This window comes from Mercurialis annua, linkage group LG4 (assembly GCF_937616625.2).
Source record: "Mercurialis annua linkage group LG4, ddMerAnnu1.2, whole genome shotgun sequence".
Classification (NCBI taxonomy): domain Eukaryota; kingdom Viridiplantae; phylum Streptophyta; class Magnoliopsida; order Malpighiales; family Euphorbiaceae; genus Mercurialis; species Mercurialis annua.
In genome coordinates, this window is record NC_065573.1 from 13,417,016 (window position 1) to 13,436,279 (window position 19,264).

Consider the following 19,264-nt stretch of genomic DNA (forward strand, 5'->3'; position numbering starts at 1 on the left):
CTACTTATCCTTTACTTTCCTTATATTTCTATACCTTGTATAGAATGTCCTTTATTTACTCCTCAATCTATAGTAACTTCCTGTTACAGATTGGGTAACTGATCTCCTCTCTTTCCAGAATGTGGTTGCGTAGGTGTGGGTGTGGTTATAATCAAACTATCTTATCGTAAAACACCTTTTAACTTCCTTTACAATCACCGCAAAACTATATTTCCATTACTAGTTTTCGGGATATCAATGTTAATTAGACTTCTTAACTTCTTCTCCATACACATATCTTCCTTGTTCACAGCTAACAGTTTTCGTAACTGTGCTATAGCTGTTACTATCATGTTTAATTAACTAATTATCAACTTTAACTCCACTTTCAAAACTTTTTACATTAAAACAAAAGGTTTATTAAATATTTTTCCACTTTTAGTCGGCCATGCATTATGCATTTCTAACCCGACACTCAAAATACATGTACGCTACATGTATATTCCGTTACCAGTCAGCCTAGACTTCACAGTCATATAGCCCGGTTCTCGGAATTTATCTTTTGAAATTTCTGTCTCAATACAGTTTTCAAATTCTTTTTTTGTATACATATATGGAGCTTATGTTGATAATTCCAAGTTAATTAAAGTTTACACTTATTATCGTGATCACTTGCGCTTTTGGTTCACTGCCAAAATTCACGCAAGTTTCACAGCATCACCTTCATTTTCGAGTATCATATACCTCTTCGTTCGTCGATCGCAACGGTTAAAACTTAGATAACCGTCCTGGGATTATCATATCCCAATATCAAACCGATCCAACGGTTCGATTACTAGTTAATGGGTTTTACTATATTCTGTTAGTTTCCAGATAACATCTGAAACTTACTCCTTTAATTCTTTATCTCTTTCTTACCTTGATAACATTTTTATCTTATGTTAATCCAAGGTTTATTATACTGTTTAAGTATATTGTTTATTCATTAAATAATTAATAATCATTAATTAATGAATACCTTGTTTGACACGACTTCACAAAGTCTGTCTGTCGTTAACATAATCAACGACTCTCTTTATTCAAATAAGAACTAGTAGTGTAACTACTTGGTTCTGAAAATTATTTTCCTCTTCATCATCTGTCTTTTAATTGATTTGTTGTTGTTTGTTGGTTAAGTGCTGAGGTTTACTCCTCTCAGACTTATGAGTTTTGGTTTATCTAACCACTCGTTTGGATTTAAGAGATATGTCCATTACTGACATCTGCTCTGTCTGTAAGACCAATCTCAAATCCATTTTAATTAAACACATGCGTATGACTTTGTTCACCGACAGTTACTTGAAGTCAAACTAACCGAATTGTGTTTAATTATATCCTACTCTCTCTTATCTTAATCGCAGTTATCTTCTATTATCTACTCTTGAACTTTTATTTATCATAAAAGTCCATCACTAGACTTACCTCTCAGTCTATCTCAGAGTAAGAATGTAAATTCTCATTTTTTTCTCAATCCTTAGTATTTCTAATGTTTCGGAATGAAACATTAGTATCCAGATCTTTATTGTTTATTATGAACAATAAAAATCACATCTTATCTTCGCTATCTTGTATCCTACCTTGACTTTATTACAGAGTTTTCGTTCGAGTATGCTTACATTTTAAAACAAATACAGTTTGTTTTGTAAACAAATTGTTTCTCAACAATTTATTTCACAACAATTTTATTTTATAAACAAATGGTTCCTCAAAACAATCGTTTCAAACATATGTGCATATACACATATTCACCCACATATATAAGTATATATGTGTGTACCAGCTGGATTTTCTTTAAATTCATCTCTTCAAAACTGTGAATCTAACAATTCACATTTTAAAACTTTTGTACAATTGTGGCTCAGGGTGATGACATCTCTCATCCCCAAAGAGTTGCTATATAATCCACTTTCTCTTTGATATACTAATATACATGATGCATGTCCTAACAAAGTCCTTTTGTATAAGTATATGGAATTCAAGTATTCCTTTTTCTATAGTGATTGTTGCAATGTGCATTCATGATGCATCTGAGCACAATAATACATTATTTAAAAACAAAACTATATTCTCACTCTGTAAGCTTCTTTCAAACTACTTTTCCGTAATATTTCAAGTTTCTTAATCCTAATAATTTATCCTCACATTAGGATTATTATTGCTTCACATCATTTGGTTAATTATCAATAGTTATTGATTTCTATATTTTTTTTTAAGGATGCACGTTTCTAACATCCCTAACTTATCAATTCTCATTTATCATTTACTTTTAATGTTTACTTATATGTGTATTTCTTTTTGTTTAAGGATATGATTTATATTTATAGTTTATGTTTTCCAATTCTAACGCGAATATTGAAAACATATAAACAAACTAGCTTAAACATCAAACACATAACTAAACATTACCTGACGATGATCGCGAAGACGGAAACGCCTCACGAATCATCGGGCCTTTACCTCGCCCTCCGCGGAATTTCAGTTTTCCCTTATCCTTTCCCCCTCGCGGAACAAAGTAGGGGTTGTAGTGCCTCGCGGGTCCAGAGTTTCCTACCCTAGGAAATGTAGCAGTAGGTTCTTCAGGTTTAATGTAATAGTACGGCTGGAGGGGTATATCATTCCTCCTCAACTTACTCTCTATCTGCTTCGCACGCCCAGCCAGATATGCCACAGAATCTGACTTTACCGCCATGAGTTCCTCGAACTCAGGCCCCAAACCTTTGACGTACCTACTCGCAACTTCCTCACCATCACGAACTAACTCAGGTACCTCTTCGCATAAACGCATAAACTCAACAGTGTATGCCTCCACATTCAAATCTTCCCTAGTATACTTGTCCATATAATCCCTCAACCTATCCAAACTTTGGTTCTCTTGCACCTCCCACTCGCTCACGTATTCCCATGACTGATTCGGCGAGTGTCTTATTTGCTGTTGAACCCTCCTTAGATGGTCCACCTCAGCTAAGAACTCTTTTACCTTAAATCCCAGATAAGCTGACGTAGCAGTCGATTCAGACACAGAGCTATGACTATTTCCAGTACTGTTTATGTCTTCATTCAACATTCTCTCCAATTCCTCTACTCCAATAGCATCCTCCCATATGTCCATGTCACATGCTGATGTTGAGTCAACAGCCTCTATGGGAACAGATGTATCAGGTATAACAGGCAAACCTGGTACATTATGTGGTTCAGACCCCACATGCGTATGAGCTCTACTTGGCCCAGACATACTGAAACACATGAATTTTCAGCATAAGTACCGTATGTAATAGTTGTAGAAAAATCACATTTTCCTATAACAGGTATCAACTATTAAACTCATATAAACAAAACATATAACAATCAAACACAATTCAGAGAAAATCTAACTATTTTCTCGAACAAAATTTCAGAAGAAATCTTCGCTTTGTCCTGTGTTCTAACAGAACCATTCTCCTCGAGTACTGGTCATCTGTTCTGACCATTCCACTTCAAGATTGTAACGTGTTTCCAACTTAGGAACATCTCACATGTTCCATCAGTTGTAACATGTCTCGAACACAAGAACAACTCATGTGTTCCTGATCAAAACATCAATACATACTACACACATGTATAGTTGCTATTTACAGCTGAATGTATTCAATAACTGACAACTGATCAAGACATGACTCGAATCCTATGTTGCTGCAATAGTTCACTAGGAATTCTTATGACTTCTAGTACTTCTACTTAAAATATATCAGCAACAATTCTTCAGACATTCAAGTCCTAAAACATTGCTCTGATACCACCATTGTCACGACCCGATTTCCGCCTCGAAACTCGAGCCGAGACCGGCGCTAGGGAATGGGAATGGTTGTTCCGAAACCCGTAGCAAGCCTAAAACCTCTATAAATTTTTCGCCTCCTAAATATAAATCTAGATCGTACCTCGCGTACGACCCGTTTTCAGAAAACACCGTTAAAACATTTTTCCGTTTAACGTGGAAAACACATGTCACGACCCATTTTCATGAATCGCGACCGGCGCTAGGGTATGGGTATGGTTGTACCAAAACCCGTAGCTAGCCTTGCGGATAATCAATTTATAACATTTAAACAATGTACCTGTATAAAACCACATGCTCGGGGGCAACCGAGACTTCAGCCTAGTCTAGCAGTACAGATAAACAACATATATTTAAAGTACGCTTATCTCAAAATAATCTCCAACATGGCAGTATAATATAAAGGTACCATAAATACTATAACCATGCCAAAAACGATAAAGTAACAGTTGGACCATTCCAACAAACTAAAGTCTAAAAATATAAATAAGAGACTAAGACATGAATATTTGATACTACTACTGCGGTCTAAGAGTTTAAAACAGTTCGACTCTTTTTATTCTGAAAATAAAATAAAAACCTCCGGGAGTGGAGAAACGGAGATCGACCAAAGCTCAAATCATAAACCTGGAAAATTTGGGAAAACAACGGGGTCAGATTTACTGAGTAGAGTTTATATAACCATTTACATTTATTAAGTTAAAAACCTTTAAAACGTTTAATAAAACATTTTCATTATGGATTATCAATGAAACCCTAAACCACAATTCTAAATCCATTGTCGTGTCGGTGAGACGTATCTCAAAAACCGATCCCCGACTATCACTTAATAAATAGTGAGCCCAGGAGACGTATCTTCCACCGGTGCCCTCACTAAGGTGAGACGTATCTCAAACCTACCTCAATATCATAATCATTACCGGTGCGCACGCAGTCCCGATGATGCCCATCGAGTAGCACGTTCCAAATCAAATCCACAATGCCGAAAACAATTCAAAAGCTGCTTATACATATATAGATATATATACAAAATAATACATTTGCTTAATAAAGAGGTAAATAGAGATATAAACTCACTGCTTGCTAAATCCACGTGATCCTGACAAGCAATCTAACTCTGGTTCGTCTCTGAAGTACGAACAGTCGACGGGTCTAATAAAATATTAAAATCATAATTAAAATTAGACCCTAACTCTAAAGAGTACTAGACACCACATAGGACCAGTACGCACAACAACACGCCAATGTATAATCAAACACATAAGATTAAAACGTATTAAAACTATAACCCAAGTTATAGAAATCAAATCATATAGTTATATATATTAAATTACAATTCAAGTAATTTATTAAACAATTTAATTTAACCCAAGTTGAAATCCATATCAGTGAGTCAGCCGAGTTATTAAAAACTACCAAGCTTCTTCCCACTTGTTGGGCGACCACAGTCTAACCCAAAACAAAACTTTATTAAATTTATAAACCCGAGTTTATAATTTAAAATACTTTAATAAAACAATTATATATATTAAATAGAATTTAATATCTTATAATTCAAGTAACCCAAGTTACAACCAAAATTTAATTATTTTAAGTCTATAAAAGTTTAGGGACTAAACTTTACTTTAGCCAAATAGGGACTAAACTGTACTTTAGCCAACTAAGGACTAAATGGTACTTTAGCCAATTATAAAATCAAATTAATTTCCACTCTTAATTTATTAATTAGAAAATCAAATTAGAAGTCCAAGAATTATAACTTTGCTAAAAGAATAGCTTTAGAAACTTTTAGGGGCTAAATTGTAATTTAGCCAAATTGACATATCGATCAAAATTAAATATAATTACTCGACTAATTATATTAATTTAGATTATAAGATCATTATCATTTCCAATTTGTCGGTTTATAAAATTGAAACGAAAATCAAAAATAAAAAAAAAACAAATAATATAGTTAAATTGATTTAAACTAAACAATATGGTGACTAATGTGGCTATTAAGCCATCTTCTCCAAAAACAACAATTGCATGTCACTGCCGCCCATCTTGAATGTTTCAATTATAACAATTTTTTTTCCAGAATCAATCTTTAACCAAAACCATAATCACACTTTAATCATAAGCTTAATACCTAAACCTATAACATGATTCATATTGTTTAATCATCAAAATCAACCCTATAACATAAACTAATTAACAAGAAAAAGAAAACCAAGAACACGTAACTGAAACCATTTTAATTTACGGCCGCAACAACAACTATCAAATGATGATTCGAAGCGATCACAAATTTAAACCAGTGATTAACTACTAAATCGACAACATGATTCAACAAGTAAAATTGATAGTAAAATCCTAAAAGGATCTGCGAGTACAATTCAAAGAATCCGCAGAAACAATGCAAGAACACGGCGAACCGAAACGGCGATAAACGGAGTAATCTTTACGTACCTTTATCGATTCCAATAAGCGAGATTCGAAAGGATCGTTGAGTCGACGCGAACCGTCAAAGCATAATCGGATTTAAAGCTAAACAATGGAATACGAAATTAAAAACCGTATTTGACGATATAATGAATAGAATAAACGAAACGAACACGATCCTTACCAAAACTTGAATCGAACCGAGTTGGGTTGAAGTCTAATGAAATTTCAGATTGCTTATGGGAGGATAGCTGCTAGGTTTTTGATTTAGAACGAGAGAATTCTTTTTGGTTAAGAAAAAAGGAGGCGTGAAGCAGTAGCATGAAGAATGTTTATATAGGGGAAAAGATGATTTGCAGGAAACAACCTTGATGGGCTTTTGGCCAAGGACTTATTCTATAGCCCAATCATTAACGTGGAAATCAAATTGGAGAGCATGCATAAGGATGGCCAACTTTGCATTGCATAGCATTCATATTATTTATATTTCATAATATTTATTTTTCCCTTTTTCTTTTTTTTTATTTTTCTTTTAAAATTTAAAATAAAAATATAATAATAATAATAATAAATTACTTAAAGCTTGACGGATTGCAAAAATTTATAACTAAAATAATAATAATAAAAAATATATATAATTTAAAAATACGGGATATTACATTCTCCCCAACTTATTAAAAATTCGCCCTCGAATTTAAATACATAAACAAATAACATAACAACAAACGTAGTACAGAAATAATCAACTAAAACACATAAACAACGATACACGTACCTCAAGGAAAGAGGAAAGGGTAACGTTTCCGCATATCGGACTCCGTCTCCCAAGTGCACTCCTCAACAGAATGATTTCGCCACAGAACTTTGACCATCGGAATCTCCTTGTTCCGTAACCTACGCACTTGCGTATCAACAATCTCAACTGGTTGTTCCTCATAGGACAGCTCCTGGTCAATCTCAACGCTCTGGGGCACAATCACATGTGAAGGATCTGAGATGCACTTTCTCAGCATAGAAACATGAAATACAGGATGCACTAACGACATGTCTGGCGGCAGAACCAGACGATAAGCCACTGCTCCAATCCTCTCTGAAATCTCATAAGGACCAATGTACCTAGGTGCCAACTTTCCCTTGACACCAAAACGAACCACGCCTTTCATAGGCGAAACACGAAGAAACACAAAGTCTCCCACCTGAAACTCGATGTCTTTTCTCTTCGGATCAGCATAACTCTTATGCCGACTAAAAGCTGTCTCCAACCTCCGTTTTATCAACGGTACCTTCTCTGAGGTAATCTGAATAATCTCAGCACCAGACAACTTCCGCTCGCCGACCTCTTCCCAGCAGATAGGAGATCGACACTTGCGTCCGTACAGAGCCTCATAAGGTGCCATCTCAATGCTCGCATGGTAACTGTTGTTGTAGGAAAACTCAATCAACGGCAAATGAGTATCCCAGCTACCCTGAAAATCAAGAATGCACATCCTGAGCATATCCTCCAAAGTTTGAATAGTCCTCTCAGACTGACCGTCAGTCTGAGGATGAAAAGCTGTACTGAAGTCCAATCGAGAACCCAAGGACTCCTGTAACGCTTTCCAGAACCTCGAAGTGAAAACAGAACCTCTATCAGAAACAATCGAAACCGGTACACCATGCAAACTGACAATCCTGTCGATGTACAACTGAGCCAACTTCGAAGCAGGATACGAAACCTTGATCGGAAGGAAATGAGCTGACTTGGTCATACGATCAACTATCACCCAGATGGAATCGTACCCCTGTCGAGTACGTGGTAAACCAACAACAAAGTCCATGGCAATCCGCTCCCACTTCCACTCTGGAATAGGTAGTGGCTGCAGATAGCCAAAAGGTCTCTGATGTTCCAGCTTCACCTGTTGGCAAGTCAGACACTTGGAAACGTACTCTGCAACATCTTTCTTCATTCCGCTCCACCAATACGTACCCTTGAGGTCATGGTACATCTTGGTAGATCCCGGATGGACACTGTAAGCTGACCTATGCGCTTCCTCCAGAATCTGGTCTCTCAAACTATCCAAATCCGGAACGCACAGTCTAGAACCAAACCTGAGAACTCCGTCAACAAAAACAAACTCGGAATTCCCATCCAGATGGATCTCATCCATAATCCGTTTCAATTATGGATCCTCAGCTTGTAAAGCTTTAATCCTATCAATCAAAACCGGCTGCACCTGCAGTTGTGCCAACAAACTCCCGTTCTGAGAAACCTGAAAACCGTAGCCCGAAGCTATCAAACCATGCCACTCCCTAACCATGGGTCTACGTCCAACCTCAGAAATATGGGCCAAACTGCCCGAAGACTTGCGACTCAACGCATCGGCTACCACGTTAGCCTTACCAGGATGGTACTGAATAGTACAGTCGTAGTCTTTCAGCAACTCAAGCCACCTCCTCTGTCTCAGATTCAACTCTCGCTGATCAAAGATGTACTTCAAACTCTTGTGATCAGTGAAGATCTCGCAAGTCGCACCGTACAAGTAGTGCCTCCAAATCTTCAGAGCGAAAACCACAGCAGCTAACTCCAAGTCATGTGTAGGGTAATTCACCTCATGCTTCTTCAGCTGACGAGAAGCATAGGCGATCACCTGTCCATGTTGCATCAACACGCAACCTAAGCCAATCCGAGAAGCATCGCAGTACACAGTAAAACCCTCTATGCCAGAAGGCAACGCCAAAACAGGAGCTGTAGTCAGAATCTCCTTCAGCTTCTTGAAACTTGCCTCACACTTGTCGGTCCACTCAAACTTAACACCCTTCTGTGTCAGCTTAGTCAAAGGTGCAGATATCCGAGAGAAATCCTGCACGAACCGACGGTAATAGCCAGCTAACCCAAGAAAACTCCTGATCTCGGTAACTGACCTCGGCCTCTGCCAATCCATGACCGCCTCAATCTTCTTCGGATCAACCTTGATCCCATCCTTCGACACCACGTGTCCTAAGAAGGTAACCTGTTCCAGCCAAAACTCGCACTTTGAGAACTTAGCGTACAACTGATGCTCTCGCAAGGTCTGTAGTATAGTCCTCAAGTGATAAGCATGCTCCTCCTCACTCCGAGAATAAATCAGGATGTCATCAATGAAGACGATAACAAACTGATCCAAAAACGGCTTGAAAACCCGATTCATCATGTCCATAAACGCTGCTGGTGCGTTAGTCAACCCAAACGACATGACTAGAAACTCGAAATGCCCATAACGCGTTCTGAAAGCAGTCTTAGGCACATCGACGTCCCGAATCCGAAGTTGATGATACCCGGATCTCAAGTCAATGTAGGAAAAGCACTTCGCACCCTGTAACTGATCAAACAAGTCGTCGATGCGAGGAAGAGGATATCTGTTCTTGATGGTAGCCTTATTCAACTGCCTGTAGTCGATACAAAGCCGAAAGGAACCATCCTTCTTCTTAACAAACAGAACTGGAGCACCCCACGGAGAAGTACTCGGTCTGATGAAGCCATTGTCCAGAAGTTCTTGTAACTGCTCCTTTAACTCCTTCAGTTCAGCAGGAGCCATCCGATACGGCGGTATCGAAATAGGACCAGTTCCAGGAACAACGTCAATGCAGAACTCGATATCCCGATCAGGTGGTAATCCAGGAAACTCCTCTGGAAAAACGTCAGTGAACTCATTCACTATAGGGACAGTGTTCATACTGCCCACCTCAACATCCATGTCTCGAACCACAGCTAAGAAGGCTTGAAAACCCTTACTCATCATCCGCTTTGCCTTGATCGCAGAAATTAGATTCTTCGGTGTCTCTGCCTTTTCCCCTTGAAAAGAGAAGGGTAGATCACCTGGAATCCGAAACTCAACCGACTTCCCTCGACAGTCGATCGAAGCATAATGGCGTGCCAGCCAATCCATCCCCAAAATCACGTCAAATGAAAGAACATCCAGAACAACTAAGTCAGCACGCAAGTCCCTTCCATGGATAACCACGGGACACGATGGATACACAACATCCACCACCACACAGTCAGATAAGGGAGTAGAAACAGATAAAGGTTCACTCAGATTTGTTGGTGTTACACCCAACTTAGCAGCAAAACACGTAGACACAAAAGAATGGGTTGCACCCGCATCAAATAAAACAAGTGCATCTACGAAAGAGATCTGAAGAGTACCTTGCACCACTGCGTTAGATGCATGAGCATCCTGAGGAGTCAAGGCGAAGACTCTGGCCTGACCCTGACTCTGCTGCTGAGAGCTCTGCCCGGTACCATAGCTGCTAGAACCTCTACCGTCGTTTCCACGGCCTCCAAAACCACGGCCTCCAGAACCTCGGCCCCGCTGGCCACCAAAAGAAGCAGCAGGTTGAGAAAACCCTGCTGGTGCAGAGAACGCTGGTCTCTGACTCTGATAGGATGGCTGAGCGACACTAGCTGCCGACATCTGCTGCCCAGATGCCTGAAACTCTCTGGCAAAGTGACCCGGCTGGCCACAAGTAAAACAGCCCCCTGGTGCTAGACGACACTCGCCCGGATGTCGACGTCTGCAATTCTGGCAGAAGGGAAAACTAGCACCCCCGCTGTTACCGCGCCCAAAACTGCGGCTGCTACCGCTGTTGCCTGAACTGTAGGTGTACGACTGATAACTCTTCTTAACACCCCTCTTCTTGTTCTTGTACTGAGAAGGTGCCGATTGGTAGCTACTACCACCACTCTGCTGTCCAGGGCCAGAAGACTTCTTGGTCTGAGAAGGACCAGAAATCTCCCCAAACTGTAATAACGAACTCTCCAAACGCCGAGCACTGTCCACTACGTCTGTAAAGCCTCTGCGTGTCTCAGTCAGCAAACTAACAAAATCGCGCCCTAAACCTTTTATGTATCTGTTGTTCACCCTTTCCTGATCTGTCTGCAAGTCCGGCGCGAACCGACCCAACCTCACGAACTCTGTCGTGTACTCGGATACTGATCTATCATCCCTAGTAAGTGGGAGCAACCTATCTCTGTGACCCTCTGTCACTGAAAACGGCAAGAAGAAAGCTCTGAATCTCGCCACAAACTGAGCCCAGGAGATGGTAGCCATGTCAGCATGAATAGAGCTACGAAACCAGTCCCCAGCTGAACCCTTCATTGACATCTCGACTAGAACGACGGTCTGACGCTCAGTAGCCTGCAATCGCCGAGCATTCTGCTCAACCTCCTCGAGAAAATCTAGTGCGTCTCCGGAACCGTCAAACTCTGTTGGCTTCAGCCTCATGTAAGCCAAAACCATGTCCCTGTCAGTGGTTCCGACACCACCAACTGCTGCACCACCAGCCTGTGGTTGCTGCTGCTGAACAATTTGACCCAAAACCGCATACTGATCCTGCATAGCGACTTGTCCCGCCTGCAGCTGAACTTGGTTGAGTTGTAGAGCAGCAACTCCAGCCAAAAATGTGTTGAAGTCAAAGTCCTCCAACTCAGGTTGTGCCCCACCTGGTGCTTGAGCACCTCCTGCAGCACCGCGTCCTACGCCTCTGCCTCTACCTCTACCAGCTTGGCCTCGGCCACCACGACCTCGACCAGCTCGACCCCGACCAGCTGGGCCTCTGCCTGCTAGTCCTCTACCAGCATGAACCTCTAGTTCATTCTGATCCACCTCCATAGAGATCGCGTCATCAGCCTCAGCATTTTGCTGAGCCGCAGCACGAGTACGAGTATTCATTCCTAAGAATGAAACAAGAAATTTTTTAAATAACACAGCAAATTCCATACTCAAGCATGAAATAGAACAAGCACCAATTAAGATTTCCTGAGAAATCAACAACGATAAAAATTTTATTCACCCAAGTGAAAACAACCACATAATAAGCAATAAGTAATTAAATTCACACGACTGACTCACGACATTCCTATAGGAGTAGGCAGAAAGTTTTGAAAATAAAAGATGACGTTTCAAAGACAAGACTCGAATCCTAATTCCGCAGTAGTTCCTAAGACAATTTAGTCACTTAACATGCCAAACAAATAAGCACTTAACATTTTAAAGGCCTTGGTTTGAAACCAAAGCTCTGATACCAAGTTTGTCACGACCCATTTTCATGAATCGCGACCGGCGCTAGGGTATGGGTATGGTTGTACCAAAACCCGTAGCTAGCCTTGCGGATAATCAATTTATAACATTTAAACAATGTACCTGTATAAAACCACATGCTCGGGGGCAACCGAGACTTCAGCCTAGTCTAGCAGTACAGATAAACAACATATATTTAAAGTACGCTTATCTCAAAATAATCTCCAACATGGCAGTATAATATAAAGGTACCATAAATACTATAACCATGCCAAAAACGATAAAGTAACAGTTGGACCATTCCAACAAACTAAAGTCTAAAAATATAAATAAGAGACTAAGACATGAATATTTGATACTACTACTGCGGTCTAAGAGTTTAAAACAGTTCGACTCTTTTTATTCTGAAAATAAAATAAAAACCTCCGGGAGTGGAGAAACGGAGATCGACCAAAGCTCAAATCATAAACCTGGAAAATTTGGGAAAACAACGGGGTCAGATTTACTGAGTAGAGTTTATATAACCATTTACATTTATTAAGTTAAAAACCTTTAAAACGTTTAATAAAACATTTTCATTATGGATTATCAATGAAACCCTAAACCACAATTCTAAATCCATTGTCGTGTCGGTGAGACGTATCTCAAAAACCGATCCCCGACTATCACTTAATAAATAGTGAGCCCAGGAGACGTATCTTCCACCGGTGCCCTCACTAAGGTGAGACGTATCTCAAACCTACCTCAATACCATAATCATTACCGGTGCGCACGCAGTCCCGATGATGCCCATCGAGTAGCACGTTCCAAATCAAATCCACAATGCCGAAAACAATTCAAAAGCTGCTTATACATATATAGATATATATACAAAATAATATATTTGCTTAATAAAGAGGTAAATAGAGATATAAACTCACTGCTTGCTAAATCCACGTGATCCTGACAAGCAATCTAACTCTGGTTCGTCTCTGAAGTACGAACAGTCGACGGGTCTAATAAAATATTAAAATCATAATTAAAATTAGACCCTAACTCTAAAGAGTACTAGACACCACATAGGACCAGTACGCACGACAACACGCCAATGTATAATCAAACACATAAGATTAAAACGTATTAAAACTATAACCCAAGTTATAGAAATCAAATCATATAGTTATATATATTAAATTACAATTCAAGTAATTTATTAAACAATTTAATTTAACCCAAGTTAAAATCCATATCAGTGAGTCAGCCGAGTTATTAAAAACTACCAAGCTTCTTCCCACTTGTTGGGCGACCACAGTCTAACCCAAAACAAAACTTTATTAAATTTATAAACCCGAGTTTATAATTTAAAATACTTTAATAAAACAATTATCTATATTAAATAGAATTTAATATCTTATAATTCAAGTAACCCAAGTTACAACCAAAATTTAATTATTTTAAGTCTATAAAAGTTTAGGGACTAAACTTTACTTTAGCCAAATAGGGACTAAACTGTACTTTAGCCAACTAAGGACTAAATGGTACTTTAGCCAATTATAAAATCAAATTAATTTCCACTCTTAATTTATTAATTAGAAAATCAAATTAGAAGTCCAAGAATTATAACTTTGCTAAAAGAATAGCTTTAGAAACTTTTAGGGGCTAAATTGTAATTTAGCCAAATTGACATATCGATCAAAATTAAATATAATTACTCGACTAATTATATTAATTTAGATTATAAGATCATTATCATTTCCAATTTGTCGGTTTATAAAATTGAAACGAAAATCAAAAATAAAAAAAAAAACAAATAATATAGTTAAATTGATTTAAACTAAACAATATGGTGACTAATGTGGCTATTAAGCCATCTTCTCCAAAAACAACAATTGCATGTCACTGCCGCCCATCTTGAATGTTTCAATTATAACAATTTTTTTTCCAGAATCAATCTTTAACCAAAACCATAATCACACTTTAATCATAAGCTTAATACCTAAACCTATAACATGATTCCTATTGTTTAATCATCAAAATCAACCCTATAACATAAACTAATTAACAAGAAAAAGAAAACCAAGAACACGTAACTGAAACCATTTTAATTTACGGCCGCAACAACAACTATCAAATGACGATTCGAAGCGATCACAAATTTAAACCAGTGATTAACTACTAAATCGACAACATGATTCAACAAGTAAAATTGATAGTAAAATCCTAAAAGGATCTGCGAGTACAATTCAAAGAATCCGCAGAAACAATGCAAGAACACAGCGATAAACGGAGTAATCTTTACGTACCTTTATCGATTCCAATAAGCGAGATTCGAAAGGATCGTTGAGTCGACGCGAACCGTCAAAACATAATCGGATTTAAAGCTAAACAATGGAATACGAAATTAAAAACCGTATTTGACGATATAATGAATAGAATAAACGAAACGAACACGATCCTTACCAAAACTTGAATCGAACCGAGTTGGGTTGAAGTCTAATGAAATTTCAGATTGCTTATGGGAGGATAGCTGCTAGGTTTTTGATTTAGAACGAGAGAATTCTTTTTGGTTAAGAAAAAAGGAGGCGTGAAGCAGTAGCATGAAGAATGTTTATATAGGGGAAAAGATGATTTGCAGGAAACAACCTTGATGGGCTTTTGGCCAAGGACTTATTCTATAGCCCAATCATTAACGTGGAAATCAAATTGGAGAGCATGCATAAGGATGGCCAACTTTGCATTGCATAGCATTCATATTATTTATATTTCATAATATTTATTTTTCCCTTTTTCTTTTTTTTTTTATTTTTCTTTTAAAATTTAAAATAAAAATATAATAATAATAATAATAAATTACTTAAAGCTTGACGGATTGCAAAAATTTATAACTAAAATAATAATAATAAAAAATATATATAATTTAAAAATACGGGATATTACATTCTCCCCAACTTATTAAAAATTCGCCCTCGAATTTAAAGACATAAACAAATAACATAACAACAAACGTAGTACAGAAATAATCAACTAAAACACATAAACAACGATACACGTACCTCAAGGAAAGAGGAAAGGGTAACGTTTCCGCATATCGGACTCCGTCTCCCAAGTGCACTCCTCAACAGAATGATTTCGCCACAGAACTTTGACCATCGGAATCTCCTTGTTCCGTAACCTACGCACTTGCGTATCAACAATCTCAACTGGTTGTTCCTCATAGGACAGCTCCTGGTCAATCTCAACGCTCTGGGGCACAATCACATGTGAAGGATCTGAGATGCACTTTCTCAGCATAGAAACATGAAATACAGGATGCACTAACGACATGTCTGGCGGCAGAACCAGACGATAAGCCACTGCTCCAATCCTCTCTGAAATCTCATAAGGACCAATGTACCTAGGTGCCAACTTTCCCTTGACACCAAAACGAACCACGCCTTTCATAGGCGAAACACGAAGAAACACAAAGTCTCCCACCTGAAACTCGATGTCTTTTCTCTTCGGATCAGCATAACTCTTATGCCGACTAAAAGCTGTCTCCAACCTCCGTTTTATCAACGGTACCTTCTCTGAGGTAATCTGAATAATCTCAGCACCAGACAACTTCCGCTCGCCGACCTCTTCCCAGCAGATAGGAGATCGACACTTGCGTCCGTACAGAGCCTCATAAGGTGCCATCTCAATGCTCGCATGGTAACTGTTGTTGTAGGAAAACTCAATCAACGGCAAATGAGTATCCCAGCTACCCTGAAAATCAAGAATGCACATCCTGAGCATATCCTCCAAAGTTTGAATAGTCCTCTCAGACTGACCGTCAGTCTGAGGATGAAAAGCTGTACTGAAGTCCAATCGAGAACCCAAGGACTCCTGTAACGCTTTCCAGAACCTCGAAGTGAAAACAGAACCTCTATCAGAAACAATCGAAACCGGTACACCATGCAAACTGACAATCCTGTCGATGTACAACTGAGCCAACTTCGAAGCAGGATACGAAACCTTGATCGGAAGGAAATGAGCTGACTTGGTCATACGATCAACTATCACCCAGATGGAATCGTACCCCTGTCGAGTACGTGGTAAACCAACAACAAAGTCCATGGCAATCCGCTCCCACTTCCACTCTGGAATAGGTAGTGGCTGCAGATAGCCAAAAGGTCTCTGATGTTCCAGCTTCACCTGTTGGCAAGTCAGACACTTGGAAACGTACTCTGCAACATCTTTCTTCATTCCGCTCCACCAATACGTACCCTTGAGGTTATGGTACATCTTGGTAGATCCCGGATGGACACTGTAAGCTGACCTATGCGCTTCCTCCAGAATCTGGTCTCTCAAACTATCCAAATCCGGAACGCACAGTCTAGAACCAAACCTGAGAACTCCGTCAACAAAAACAAACTCGGAATTCCCATCCAGATGGATCTCATCCATAATCCGTTTCAATTGTGGATCCTCAGCTTGTAAAGCTTTAATCCTATCAATCAAAACCGGCTGCACCTGCAGTTGTGCCAACAAACTCCCGTTCTGAGAAACCTGAAAACCGTAGCCCGAAGCTATCAAACCATGCCACTCCCTAACCATGGGTCTACGTCCAACCTCAGAAATATGGGCCAAACTGCCCGAAGACTTGCGACTCAACGCATCGGCTACCACGTTAGCCTTACCAGGATGGTACTGAATAGTACAGTCGTAGTCTTTCAGCAACTCAAGCCACCTCCTCTGTCTCAGATTCAACTCTCGCTGATCAAAGATGTACTTCAAACTCTTGTGATCAGTGAAGATCTCGCAAGTCGCACCGTACAAGTAGTGCCTCCAGATCTTCAGAGCGAAAACCACAGCAGCTAACTCCAAGTCATGTGTAGGGTAATTCACCTCATGCTTCTTCAGCTGACGAGAAGCATAGGCGATCACCTGTCCATGTTGCATCAACACGCAACCTAAGCCAATCTGAGAAGCATCGCAGTACACAGTAAAACCCTCTATGCCAGAAGGCAACGCCAAAACAGGAGCTGTAGTCAGAATCTCCTTCAGCTTCTTGAAACTTGCCTCACACTTGTCGGTCCACTCAAACTTAACACCCTTCTGTGTCAGCTTAGTCAAAGGTGCAGATATCCGAGAGAAATCCTGCACGAACCGACGGTAATAGCCAGCTAACCCAAGAAAACTCCTGATCTCGGTAACTGACCTCGGCCTCTGCCAATCCATGACCGCCTCAATCTTCTTCGGATCAACCTTGATCCCATCCTTCGACACCACGTGTCCTAAGAAGGTAACCTGTTCCAGCCAAAACTCGCACTTTGAGAACTTAGCGTACAACTGATGCTCTCGCAAGGTCTGTAGTATAGTCCTCAAGTGATAAGCATGCTCCTCCTCACTCCGAGAATAAATCAGGATGTCATCAATGAAGACGATAACAAACTGATCCAAAAACGGCTTGAAAACCCGATTCATCATGTCCATAAACGCTGCTGGTGCGTTAGTCAACCCAAACGACATGACTAGAAACTCGAAATGCCCATAACGCGTTCTGAAAGCAGTCTTAGGCACATCGACGTCCCGAATCCGAAGTTGATGATACCCGGATCTCAAGTCAATCTTGGAAAAGCACTTCGCACCCTGTAACTGATCAAACAAGTCGTCGATGCGAGGAAGAGGATATCTGTTCTTGATGGTAGCCTTATTCAACTGCCTGTAGTCGATACAAAGCCGAAAGGAACCATCCTTCTTCTTAACAAACAGAACTGGAGCACCCCACGGAGAAGTACTCGGTCTGATGAAGCCACTGTCCAGAAGTTCTTGTAACTGCTCCTTTAACTCCTTCAGTTCAGCAGGAGCCATCCGATACGGCGGTATCGAAATAGGACCAGTTCCAGGAACAACGTCAATGCAGAACTCGATATCCCGATCAGGTGGTAATCCAGGCAACTCCTCTGGAAAAACGTCAGTGAACTCATTCACTATAGGGACAGTGTTCATACTGCCCACCTCAACATCCATGTCTCGAACCACAGCTAAGAAGGCTTGACAACCCTTACTCATCATCCGCTTTGCCTTGATCGCAGAAATTAGATTCTTCGGTGTCTCTGCCTTTTCCCCTTGAAAAGAGAAGGGTAGATCACCTGGAATCCGAAACTCAACCGACTTCCCTCGACAGTCGATCGAAGCATAATGGCGTGCCAGCCAATCCATCCCCAAAATCACGTCAAATGAAAGAACATCCAGAACAACTAAGTCAGCACGCAAGTCCCTTCCATGGATAGCCACGGGACACGATGGATACACAACATCCACCACCACACAGTCAGATAAGGGAGTAGAAACAGATAAAGGTTCACTCAGATTTGTTGGTGTTACACCCAACTTAGCAGCAAAACACGTAGACACAAAAGAATGGGTTGCACCCGCATCAAATAAAACAAGTGCATCTACGAAAGAGATCTGAAGAGTACCTTGCACCACTGCGTTAGATGCATGAGCATCCTGAGGAGTCAAGGCGAAGACTCTGGCCTGACCCTGACTCTGCTGCTGAGAGCTCTGCCCGGTACCATAGCTGCTAGAACCTCTACCGTCGTTGCCACGGCCTCCAAAACCACGGCCTCCAGAACCTCGGCCCCGCTGGCCACCAAAAGAAGCAGCAGGTTGAGAAAACCCTGCTGGTGCAGAGAACGCTGGTCTCTGACTCTGATAGGATGGCTGAGCGACACTAGCTGCCGACATCTGCTGCCCAGATGCCTGACACTCTCTGGCAAAGTGACCCGGCTGGCCACAAGTAAAACAGCCCCCTGGTGCTAGACGACACTCGCCCGGATGTCGACGTCTGCAATTCTGACTAGCACCCCCGCTGTTACCGCGCCCAAAACTGCGGCTGCTACCGCTGTTGCCTGAACTGTAGGTGTACGACTGATAACTCTTCTTAACACCCCTCTTCTTGTTCTTGTACTGAGAAGGTGCCGATTGGTAGCTACTACCACCACTCTGCTGTCCAGGGCCAGAAGACTTC

At 40.3% G+C, this 19,264-nt stretch overlaps 1 protein-coding gene across 1 annotated transcript; it reads right to left on the minus strand.

Moving 5' to 3' along the window:
• Nucleotides 1-15,137: 15,137 nt before the first annotated feature.
• Nucleotides 15,138-18,681, minus strand: LOC126676782 (uncharacterized; the record flags this gene model as incomplete). Its single annotated transcript, XM_050371064.2, has 5 exons — nt 15,138-16,443; nt 16,645-17,028; nt 17,101-17,370; nt 17,635-17,940; nt 18,142-18,681. Coding segments are annotated over 5 exons (2,619 nt in total), but the record flags the coding sequence as incomplete, so codon positions are not given.
• Between the last annotated feature and the right edge of the window lie 583 nt (nt 18,682-19,264).